Here is a 12,310-nt window from a genome sequence, read left to right as displayed (position 1 = left end):
CTTTATTGTGGCCTTATCAATTTTATTCTTCTTAAAAACATTTAGTCAAGTATGTTTATTTTAACAGATACTCGTTAAAATAAAATTGAGTATGTTATTATCAACAGGTTCGTGTATTAGCGGCGACGTAACTCCGGTGTCTGCAGCCTCGGAGCTGGAGTTCAACAGCAACGAGGCAACTGCCGGCTCCGGCACCGACCAAGAACTATTGGTAAAAACAATGTTGTTGCTTCACGAAATATAATGTATTTCGTCCCTGTAAATTAATCTGCTAGCTCTAGCATACTACTGTAATAGCCTGTCAAAAAAAGTATTGTGTAAAGAAATATAGGAGACTATTCCTTAATAATTTAAGTCTGTAACCACTGTGTTGCCTGTGATAACTTAATGAGACCATGTTACAGCGTGTATCATAGTCTTCCACTTCGGACCTCATTGCCAATGAATTTTTATACTATAAAGTTGCAGCGGTGTAGCATTTAATCAAACTAAAAACAAAAATTTTAGGAAGCGCGTTATGAAAATTGTTATTATATATGAGATGAGGCTCATTATGTAACCGTACATAATTGAGCTATTTGTTGGTCCTAGTTTAGAAAAAATCCCGGAGGCTAGTGGCAAATTTTGAAAACTATGTACTGTAGAAAAACTCTGGATTCCATTGGCACGATCGCAGCCGTTCAACGAGCCATGATGAAAGGGTTACGCTCGGGATTACTCTATAAGACCGAGTCAGAAATAAGATTTGTAGACGAACAAATGTAACATAGCCCAGCAAATTTTCAAGCTGGATTGGCAGCGTGCAAACTGCATAGCGCTCTAAACAAATTACATCTAGGGCCTTAAGGTTCTAGAGTGAAAACCAAGGACCGGCACGAGCAACGTAAGACAAGACCAATAACGTGGACAGACGACCTTGGCAAAGTCGTCTTTAAACGTTATAAAATTACAGCACTTCAATATGTCCTCACTGCAGAGGTTGCTGGGAGATACTGCACATCTGAATGGATTCTTTTCGGTTGGAGATTGTCGAACGATTGTGGTTTAATTTCGGTCATCACAGGTGATCAGATCGCTTTGGGCGTTTTAAAGAGCTCAACAGAATACGTGCCTATACGGTCCTTAAAACTTTTCATAATTATATATCAATAAAACTATTTAAATTTGTTCAAACGTATGCTACCATAACAATAATTATTTTTTACTTATATAGTTTTAATTATTATAGAGCGCGGAAGGCGAAGACGACGAAGACACATTATCCGTAGACGCTTGTTCGTCCCCTATGAGAATAATAAAAAATGATTTGACACCACAATCTCCCGGACCCAGCGTGAAGCCGGATACCAGTCAACCTTCCACAAGCAATACTTCCGCTGACCTATACGGATTGAGCTTTCAACAAACCAAGGAAGATTTCTATAAAGAGATACCTTCGAGTAGTAAAAATTTCAACACTGAAATTGATATAAAAAATAAATGCGTCAAAGGGGAACGTTTATTGAACCAGTTTAGTAATTTGGACACGTTAAACTTGCAGAACAAGGACAACAAACATAAGGCAAAAAGAAACGATATATTAAACAATGGGAGTCGAAGATATAGTGATAGTAGTGCACAAAAGAGCAGCCACAGTTCACAGGCGCCTGCCGCCAGTAGGTTCACTACGACGTTAGTAGACGAGGATCAGTTCAGAGCGAGCACTTCACGAGAGAGTAAGTCAAACAACAACTTGACCGACGGCGTCGAAGCACCGGGGGCTCCCGTAGTTACCAAAGCAAAAGACTCTAACGTTAAAGTTGGATTTAATGTCACCGATTTTTAATCTACAACATAACTTGCACTTGCATTAAAGCTATGCGTCAATAATAACCAATTCCCATTGATTTACTATTGATAAATATAAAATAATGTTTTTACATAATAGTATATAATATACATGATGCATTTCGAATAATATACTTTTAAAGTGGATAAATAAAGGTAAATATTTTAAGTTCAAACAAAAGTTAATGGCTGTTGATATTTTCAGATTGTGAGCGCCCAGCTGATCCATCAGAGGCTTTTATTGTGTAGAGCAAATCGTTATCTAAATGTTCCATTCATACATGAATGTCTTTAATTTTTATTTTGGTGGATTAACAATATAAGTATATATAAGAATTTACATTAATAAAAAGTGACAAACAATGTTGTTTTTTTAATACTATGTGATAATGACATATTAGGATATATGAGCCGCTCAGAAGTCAAGTCCAAAACACAAAAATGGAGGAAAGTAATGTTTTTTGTTAAATCAGTTTTAAAATTATTGGTTTATTAATTTAATTAGAAAAGTGTATTGTCTTTTTTCGAGGTGTAAACTCAACACAAAAACAAGACATATACAGGTGTGTAAATAAAAACGTAAGTATTTATAAAAATTATGACAGCATCTTAAAAATTTTAGGACGTTTTGGTAGCTGAAAAAGATAAGAAATTTATGTAATGGTTACAGTTACTATGAATTTCTTGTTTCCCAGTGTTACCAACAAATATCAAAAGAAAAAGAATTATTTAATTTTTATAACAGTGTTTATGAAAAAAAATTTGCTCAAAGGTGGACTTATTTACAATGGTTTCTGAAATTGTTATACAATATATTCAGAAGCTATTTAAAAGGGCTTCTTTAATAACTTAGAAGGTTATTATTTCATCAAAATTTTCAAAAATCAGAAAATACCAAATGGATTTCGCATTGGCTGCTGAGCGGCTCATATATACCCGTTCTTAACCTATTCACATCATAAGAAAATACGAAAAGGCACATATCAATGATGACACATATTTGATACTGTGTGCAGCACATGTCACATGGAGTATTAGTACTTTAAAGGTGGTCATACAGCCACTTCACGACACTAGATAAATAATTCTACACATTTAAGTTCAAGTTGCGATTAAAATGGTTGCCAATAAAGATAAGCAATATATCTAACCATTGTCTAAGAATGTAGCAGTTATTATTACTGGTGCTTATGTGTGATCTTACTCATAGGTATTATTATTATTTACATATTTAGATTCAATTTCTAACACCCGCGTGCTTCTAAGCGTATGTATACGCTTGTGACGCAATCCTTGAAATAATGAGTCACGATACTTTTTATGGTTTTCTGTGAATATTTGTATGGCTACTTTGTTTAGTTCTTTAGTAGCTATAGTAATGGTAGTTAGAGCGCTACCGAAAGTGCTGTACCGCGCCTTGAGACAACGTCGCGAGATCGGAATCGAACACCGCCGCACCCAGTGTTAACCGCGGACTGACGATACCCCCGTATCACCGTGCCACATACTTGAAACGCGGTACAGCAGTTTCAGTAGCAACACAAACACTACCTTCTTTGCCACTATCTTGATATATAATTACTATTATGAATAATAAGAGATCTTTGCTGTAGATATCACTTATCGCACTTCAAATTACAGTTAAGGATTTTAATAAAAAAATATTAGTGAACTCCTATAATAGGCATAAATATTTAAAATTGTAGTGTAGAACATATATTATACAGGGTAATTAAAAATAGTTGTAAATGCGCTTTTTCTGTCAATTAATATGTAGTACACCCTATCCGAAAATCAATGGTTTGGAAAATAACGTAATAAAAATATAGTACAGAAACATTTGTCTAAATTCGGATTAATACATATAAAAATAATTATTGTTAACAGTCTGTTTCTGCAGACTGTTAAAATACATTGCAGTGAAGATTTTTATATGATCACTGGAAATAGATGTGAAAGTTTTAAAGCTTATACTGAATAATATGCTATGCATTCACCCTATTCAAGCTTTTAACCATATACTCTATAATCCTGTATATGACTGTATGCTATCGGAAACCAAAAATAAATAATAAAGTTACCACAAGCTATTAATGAGGTTTTTACATGGTCGTAATAAATGCCACCAATGAAATTATCCAATAAAATTTCTCATTCATATCTAACATACAGAAGGAATTTAATGTTTTTATGGATGTTTCCTATTTGACAACTAGTTTTAAAATTAATGGCAGCTCATTTTAAAACAAGTGAAATAAAGGCAATAAAATTTTTGAACAGTTTTAAAGGCTGTCATTAATGATTGTGTGGTTAGTCTTGTATACTTTGTTAATATGAAATAAAGAAGATGGCTGGATTGAAATAAATCACTTTTATTTATCAAAAGATAACACAGTAATGTTAGCTGTAATAAGGCAACTTAATAACCTAAGACGCTGATACAAAACTATTTACTGTTTCACATAAACTTACTGTTTAACATTAACTCTTATTTTGCACTAATTTTAAACAAAGTTAAGATTTATTGCCAATAATATAATAGCATCTTTCTATACAAAGCATAAACAACCAGATAATATTAAACAAAACAGACAAACATATAGGAATGCATGTAAGTATTATCTAATTGAATTTTTCTATACCTATTTTTACTGTTATACAAAACTGCAATGAAGTGAGAAATTTTTATAAAAAGTTCATATTCGGTATAATAAAACAAATTCTTAATATGTTTTTTAATCTTCATGGAATTTTATCACAGCAATAAATCTGGAGAAGTTTTAAAGTGTATCTGTTAAGGTACAATAAGAAATCCAAACTACTAAACCTGTAAACTTATTCCAAACACGAGAGCCATCAGATGATAAAAATCATTGTGCAAAATATCCAAAACCACTACCCTAGAATGCTATATCATAAAATTTAACTAAATATTTAAAGCTTAAAAGGCATATGCTAAGCTTAAACTTTAAGGGGTGACCAGATGCATATCACAACTTTATAAAAAAGCCTTTTTATAGAACCAATGGTATTATTCAGATTTTAGTAGTGGGATTTTTGGTGCCTTATTGACCACAGACAGTAACATGTTGACAAGCCCATGGTGCTGGATACCTGGCCACAACAGCATAACAGTTGTAAAGACATACAGCAGGAAAATGTTGTTAATTGATGATGCCAACCAAGCCAGTGAGCAGGCCATGCTGATGGAAATAATATAGTACTGAAAAAAGAATATCATTTATTACAAGTTGATAATTTTGCAAATTTGTTACATCTACACATAAATCTCATAATTATTTATTTACTCCTCACTGTACATAAGACAAAGCAAGTCATAAAAAGAAATCAAATAAAACATGATGATAATTACAGTTTACACTGTGTTATTAAAAGAAGTGATTTCTTCCAGGTAACCATATTTTACAATTAATATTATTTAGTATATATCATTTTATATTCACATTATGTTTTAATGAGGAAAACCACAGTTCTAGTACCAAAAAAAAATCTATTTGACATTGTAAAGATTTTATTATTTTAAAAATTGTCAGCTGGAAACTAAATTAGTTAAATAAGTAATTCTAAAAGTCTTGATATGGTCAATAAATGACTGTAGTGTTTCAGTTTCAAAACAAGAATAAGAATTTTGAATAGACATATGATAAAATTTTAAAGGCATACCAAAGACACCTCCAAGAAACAAACAATAATAAAACAAATTTGCAATACATCTGTTGTCTGTAGCCAATCATTTACAGATACAATGATTCCATTGAGAACTGAACTAATATAAAAAAATTATGACTGACCCCCCGCACTCACGACAAGAGAAGAATATTTATAGTTTTAAAGCTATAAAATATATATAAAAATATATTCTCTTCTATTAATCTATCTTAATTCTACTCAACAAAATTATTTATTTTCAACAATCAGATTCAAGTAAGTGTCAATGTTTTCACTAAAGCTTGATCCACAAAAATGTTATTCTATGTTACCTTGTTTAAATATCAATTAAAATCCAAAGAAACATATTAAAAAATCTTACCATACAAGGGCGAGTCTCCCGCAAAGAATAGTATGAGCATATGTTTTGAAAGATATTGTTGTAGTAGTTAACCAAATTTCTGCAAATATCTTCAAACATCTTTTCATTCTGCCCAGTCCAAGAATTAGGACTATAGATGGAATTGCACACAATAGGTACGAGGAAATCAACGAAATTGATTACCAAACCGGTAATAGCAAATGTAGCTAGAAAATTTAAATCCAATAGCCAAATGAACAAGTATGTCAATGAAATAAATGCGAATAAAGCGCATGGGTGCCACTGTTGTTCCCACAAGATTACAGACTTTAAAGGTATAAGGACCATACGCCATCCTTCTAAGATCCTCTTTAGGTTTCTAACTTGCTGCTCCTGTAAATAGATTAGATAATTCAATACAATTCTTAGTTGTAATAAACTATTAAAATAAAAAAGGTACAAGATTAAAGTAAATGCAAAAATTATAATAGGAGTGTACCGCGATAATGAATAAATATACTTATAAAAATTAAATAAAAATTGTACTCCTACCAGCTGAAAAATTATTACCTGATCTTGAGTCATTTTACAATAAAATGTGTTCAATGTAGTTAAACTATTAATAATCTCGAAATATTTCTCTAATTGAAATTTTAAAGTAATTCCGTTCAGTACGTCAACGGCAAACGCCTAACCACAGACAAAATTATACATAGAATATATTTTTAATTCGCGACAATTGCGTCCCGAGTAGAAGTGATGAGACAGCAAAATTTGTGGGACGTACAAATTCTGTCTGAATTTTATATTACATCGAACATTAAGTCACATATTAAGTAAATTTTAGCAAATTCATAAAAAAAATATTATTAATTGTTGATAACCGTTAAAATCTTTAGTTTATTTAAAAAAAAAAGATATTCATTGTCGCATTGCATTATGAGAGTAATTGAAATTGATCTGTATATTTTAAAAGTTACTTTTTGTTTGGCTATCAGAATGGTAATATGGACTTAAGTTAAACCTTTAATGAGAGATATTTTACAAATATCATTTTCAAAGTATGCATTGATCTTTTTCTTTGTAAAGGTATGCCCTTATGTTTAACGTTATTTTTCGATTTCCTACCTACACTACAAAAATGAATATATAATCTGTATCAAATTAACGTATCGTTAATTACCACCAATTCTAAGGTTTTTTGCTTGGATAAACAATTAACCTTCGTATTTTCCTTCGCTTGTGGTTTTGTTGTATCGTTTGGCTATAAGTCTTCATTTATCTATATAAATGCCTTTCATTCTTCAACTCACTTGGAGTTGTTCCTAGTAAATAATATATAATAATTCCCTTGAGGACATAAGTTATTTATATTACAACGCGACAAAAATTAATGTGATAATGATCAATTGTCCTATAAATCTCTCCGATTACGCTACGAGAAAAACAACTTATTCAGTTTTCTAGTGTGAGAGTACAAATTCAGGCATTATTTCAAAAGTTCATAAATTCATAGCATCAAATCATTTGTGTTATGAAAAAAATGATCTTATAAAGTAGTTAATAAAGATTTATTTTTTTGCTAACAATTTATCGATATTTCGCAAAAAACTTTAATAAATATTTAGAACATGACATCTTAGTGAGGCTTTCAAAATAAATCAAACCTAGTAATTCTGTAGTAATCACACTTGATAATAATTATTATTTCATATAACGTAAAATAATAACAAAGTCGGGAAATAAGTAAAATTATTAAGGTATAAGCCAAAATCAGAATAAAAAATAAATAAAAAACATGTAAACAATATATTTTCATCAAAGTAAAAAATAGAGTGATATTAAAATATAAAATTATTTCATTTTTTAATTGTAACAGTCCTCTTAAAAAATATTAAATATATATATTACAATCTTGCACAAATAGTGTATAAATAAAATTGAAAAATCTAAATGCTTCACAATATCACATTGTGCTTAGTCATCATTTTTATATTAAAACAATGCTTGTGATGGTTGGATTTTGGACAAAATATAGAAAACTATAAATGTCTACTCATTTACTCTACGGAAGTAACGCTTGCCGGGTGTTTTTGCTTTTTCATGGGTCAAAGTCTGTAACAGAACAACAATTATTTGTTGAGAATAAGTTTTAAATGTATTAATTTAGATGTTAGAAATCAAACGATATTTTCACAGGCAACTCTTATGTAACAAGATAAACATTATTAATACTATTATAGTTATGTAATACTTCAATTTATTACTTACAACAATGCATTCATCATCAGTAAATAAATAATGCCTTCCACATTTTGCCTGGCTTTCTGGAATAACAGAGTCTGTGACCACTTCATTGTCATTTACTAAAGTTGTTACACTCTGTAATAATATTAAAACTTAATTAAATTAGTATGGAAGGGATTTAATAATAATTTGTTATTATTCTTAAAAAGTGTAATGAAATTTTTACATAAACATTTAAATTACTATTTGTTTAATTTATTATTGTTATTTGTACAATATCAATTGATGTATCCCTTATTATTCTTCATAATTTATTATATCATTTTACATAATTTATTTCATCATTTTGCATTCATAACTTTGCATGCTGTGGCCATCTATAATTATTGTGATATTTAGCCCTAATAGTAATGTTAGCTATATTTGCTTATGATTGTATTGGTATATTTATGATCCTTATAAATATAAATAAATAGACAACAAAAATATCAGCAAGCACATTTTGTTTTCAGAAAATATCCAGAAAACATGTAATTAATACACCACATCCAGCTATTATCTAGTATATTTGGATGCATATTGATCTGTAGTAATTGCAGATAAATTATGGAGGCAGCTTCAATAGATAGCTAGATAAAATTTACAAAAGGAAGAACTTTATTTTTTACTTCTACATATGTAGGTGTAGAGAATCATTTCATTTATGAAAACAAGTATATTTGGCAGTCTTGCTTGCCTTTTAATTAAAAGTGTTTTACATTTTAAGCTAAAACTTCAACATGTGAGTCTTGCAAGATTTCTTAAGGAGTTAAGATAGATATAATTTTGCCTCGTGGTGGAAATCAGCCTGCCTATTCAAAACAGAAAATACAAGAAGCTTTCGAATATTCAACATCTGCAATTCAGAATATTCTATGAAATACAGAATATTCATGTTCCAGAATCAGCTTTTTAAGTAAACAGATTTTGGTTGTTTGATAACAAATGTGTATGTTTCTTAACACTAACTAATAATAATAAGTGTGTGTACCTTGATTGTAGTATTGGGCATGTGCTCCTCATATTCTTCACCCATTTTGAATTTATATTCAACTGTCCTCAGCAAGGATGAATTCTTAATAGACATATTTTCACCATCAAAATTAATCTCCATCAAAGGTGAAGACATTGCCATCATTTTGCGTCCCATAAATGGTACACCTTCACAAAGTTAATAATTAGAAATAAAATAAATGTTTAAGTATTAATACATATGAAAATGTTCTTACCCACTGCGATGAAATAATCATCAATATTTTCGTTCTTATAATGTTGATATTTTCCTTGAATTGATGGCATTTTTAAATTGAAAAAAATACGTCCCTTATTCGTTTCTAAAATTTAAATGACCTGAAAATTAATTAACAGAGAGTATGAACGTTTAAAATTTAGTCGAGAATGTACTATTGAAAATTAATCAATGAAAGGAAATATTTTTGACACTGTAACGATGATATCAGCAGATTTTTTGCAGCATAATTAATGTTTTAAGCAGATAAATAAATGTGATAACAACTGTTTATCTTCATTAATCACTCACGTTTTCCCTTGTCTTGTGATAAATATGCCTGTAGGAGAGGATAGTTCTGCCCAGTATAAAATATAACTTCGTATCTAATTAATGTCATCCTTTGCACTCATCAAAATATAACTTTTAAATGATAATATTATAATTAACAATTTTTTATAGAAAATTCTTTTTTCTTCTCGCTCGTTTTGTGAAGTGTTCATTTTATTTAAGACGTACCTAATTATGAAATTACCTTTATTATTTTACGCTTTAATTTTATACGCAATATAAACATAATTTTCCTTCTATTAAAAATAGTCGCATTAGAATTCTTTGTTTAGGAAAATAAGTAAGTGTAGCCAAGATAATTTTTTTAAATGAAATATCTAAACATTTTGTTCATTCGTCAAGTACTTAAAAAACTAAAAGAAAGATATTATTTAAATAACAAAATCCCGAGGTGCCTTCTCTGTGTTGTTACCGAGCAGTGACATTTGAAATAACACTTTTTTACTGATTAATTGAAATAAACGAAATAAATTAGACTAAGTCAAAATAATAATTATTTTAAATATATAGTTTTACACACAATTTTTTTAAATTACACTTTTTCTCCTTAGTATTATCTTCCTATTAAAATGTTGCAACACTTCGTACAATTCTGTAATGGTGATTAATATTGTTAGTGGAGTGACGTGTGTGAGCGAGATGTGAATTGAATGTTTTGATTTTTATCAATTTTGTAAAATTCAATTACAATCAAATGTTTTAAGAGTATGTGACTTTAGAGAATAAATGATACAGAGTGAAAACTTTTTACTTATGATACTTCACGTAAATAAGCTATAACTTTTCTGTAAAACAAGTAACAAGTGTTGGTCGATTTCACGTTATTTCTTATTTCCCTTTTAATTTATTTAAGTAATAAAAATGGGTGATAAAGATGATTATTTAACGTGCTACCGAGTATTTTTCGAACGTTTTGCTGCTACTGTATATGTCGATGATCAACTACCAGTTAATATTGGTGGATACACGATAACAGAATTCGAATTACCAGGAGAAGTAATCTATTGGACAACACAGTACCTGACTGAAAAGTGAGCTTTTAAATTGTTTTGATTAATTTTCAAGCTGGAGCACAGGGCTTATACTCGCTAGAATTATATGTTAATATATAATAAATTCCTATTTATTTATAGTTATTTAATTATTACTTTTGAGTTAAAGATAAAAATTCTTAATGGTTTTAAATTTTAGTTAGTGTATATTTTTAGAAATATTTATAGAAACCTGCTAGGTATAATTATTTTTCTATAATATCACTGTCATTAAAGTGTATTTTACACTTTGTTTTATTTTAACATTGATTGTTAGTATTTTTATTTTATTATCATTTAGTAATACCTTAAGTTATTATTTTTCTGCTTTATCACTTATTAACATTTAGATATCAGCATGATTACATGATGGGATCGGTATGCCTACAATAAGCATTAATTTTTAAATTTGTACAATGTTATATGGACCATGTAAACATGTATTGCTTGGCCATAGAGCAGACTATTCAAAATAAATGAGTCTTTTTAGTGATTTTTGTTCACAGATTTGGTTACTGTCTTAAATAATCCTATGATAATAGTAACTACAGTGATAACTTTTTTATTATATATTAGAATAAAAATATGCTTATTGGGTAATTTGTAATGAGGTTGTTGTTATCCAAAAAAATTCATATTGTGATTTTTTTGATATAAATGTATTTGTATATGTCTGCTTACCTAATTTGCTTTTCTAGCATTTTTTGGGGTGTTCATTGCCCATTTTTAAACAATTGAGAAAAAAATTGCTCCTGGATTCTGGATTGTCATGTCTTAAGTCTGGAGAAGCTGCATTTAAATAACAAAGTTTAAAGCACCAAACATTGCTTATAAATATATTGAAGTCAAAATTGAAAAATGTTCGTAACAGTAATATTGTGTGATAATAAAGCTAGATTTGTCATCTTTCTTGAGAACAACAGTATTGCAATGCCTGAATATGGCACTCTAACCTAAATTAAAAATGATGAATTCTTTACTCAACACCTTAATAACATAAGAAAAAAAAACTTGTGTTATTTTTAAAATTTCATTTTGTGTACCCAACTTTTTTCAAACTTTGCCTCATTTAAAATTTGACTTAAATTAAATATAGCGGAGGTAAGACAATTAGCCAAAATGTGTAAAAAGGAGAGAAAAGTTTATGATAAAAAGTTTTTAGAATATCCTATATATTACCTCCTTTAACTCCTGTTGATATACAATATAATTTTTTGGTTATTACATTCTAAAATACAATTTTATTTAAAAAGTTTTGTACTTCATTGTTGTAATTTTCAAGTGTTGCTTTATAAAATTCTGGAATCCTTCATACATTAACTTTTTAGTAGCTCATTATGATGAGTTGACTTTTATATTACACTTTAAGTCCCAGGTCATAAACTAACATATTGATTGGTGTTTTTGTTTCAAATGTATTTTTCAAAGTTAGTAATTTTAATGGATTACTTAAATATAGTCCATAATACAATGCTAACTTGGAAATCATGAGTAAACAGGAAGAGATTCTAAAATAATAAAAACTGATGTATTACTATGAATTACCAAAAACATGAT

General features: G+C 29.3%; 4 protein-coding genes across 4 annotated transcripts in view; 2 read left to right on the top strand and 2 right to left on the bottom strand.

Annotated features, from left to right (window-relative positions):
* Window positions 1-2,184, top strand: part of l(1)G0196 (inositol hexakisphosphate and diphosphoinositol-pentakisphosphate kinase) — a 34,879-nt gene extending 32,695 nt beyond the window's left edge. Inside the window, exons 28-29 of the mRNA XM_068773744.1 lie at window positions 108-211; window positions 1,229-2,184. Of these exons, the coding sequence (XP_068629845.1) occupies window positions 108-211; window positions 1,229-1,825 (701 nt within the window). The 3' untranslated portion in view covers window positions 1,826-2,184. The remainder of the gene's footprint in view (window positions 1-107; window positions 212-1,228) is intronic.
* A 2,065-nt stretch (window positions 2,185-4,249) lies between these two features.
* Arl6IP1 (ADP-ribosylation factor-like 6 interacting protein 1) lies at window positions 4,250-6,579 on the bottom strand. The gene is made up of 3 exons (XM_068773800.1): window positions 6,428-6,579; window positions 5,879-6,250; window positions 4,250-5,050 (listed from the first exon to the last, which is right to left on the bottom strand). The coding sequence occupies exons 1-3, from the start codon at window positions 6,440-6,442 to the stop codon at window positions 4,859-4,861; spliced, it is 579 nt and encodes a 192-aa protein (XP_068629901.1). The 5' UTR covers window positions 6,443-6,579; the 3' UTR covers window positions 4,250-4,858.
* Window positions 6,580-7,651: 1,072 nt separating this feature from the next.
* LOC137930635 (fatty acid-binding protein-like) lies at window positions 7,652-9,788 on the bottom strand. Its single transcript, XM_068773945.1, has 5 exons — window positions 9,684-9,788; window positions 9,373-9,493; window positions 9,135-9,304; window positions 8,129-8,239; window positions 7,652-7,972 (listed from the first exon to the last, which is right to left on the bottom strand). Exons 2-5 carry the CDS (start codon window positions 9,440-9,442, stop codon window positions 7,910-7,912), a joined length of 414 nt encoding a protein of 137 aa, XP_068630046.1. The 5' UTR covers window positions 9,443-9,493; window positions 9,684-9,788; the 3' UTR covers window positions 7,652-7,909.
* Window positions 9,789-10,384: 596 nt separating this feature from the next.
* The window catches only part of LOC137930634 (uncharacterized), a 115,093-nt gene continuing 113,167 nt past the window's right edge, over window positions 10,385-12,310 (top strand). Inside the window, exon 1 of the mRNA XM_068773943.1 lies at window positions 10,385-10,753. Coding sequence (XP_068630044.1) covers window positions 10,584-10,753 — 170 coding nt within the window. The 5' untranslated portion in view covers window positions 10,385-10,583. The remainder of the gene's footprint in view (window positions 10,754-12,310) is intronic.

Source organism: Battus philenor, unplaced genomic scaffold (genome assembly GCF_028537555.1).
Source record: "Battus philenor isolate CCGP_79_NKW_IND1 unplaced genomic scaffold, ilBatPhil1.0.hap1 SCAF_6, whole genome shotgun sequence".
Lineage (NCBI taxonomy): Eukaryota > Metazoa > Arthropoda > Insecta > Lepidoptera > Papilionidae > Battus > Battus philenor.
The sequence above is the reverse complement of the archived record's forward strand: the minus strand, read 5'-3'. Positions and strand labels throughout refer to the sequence as shown.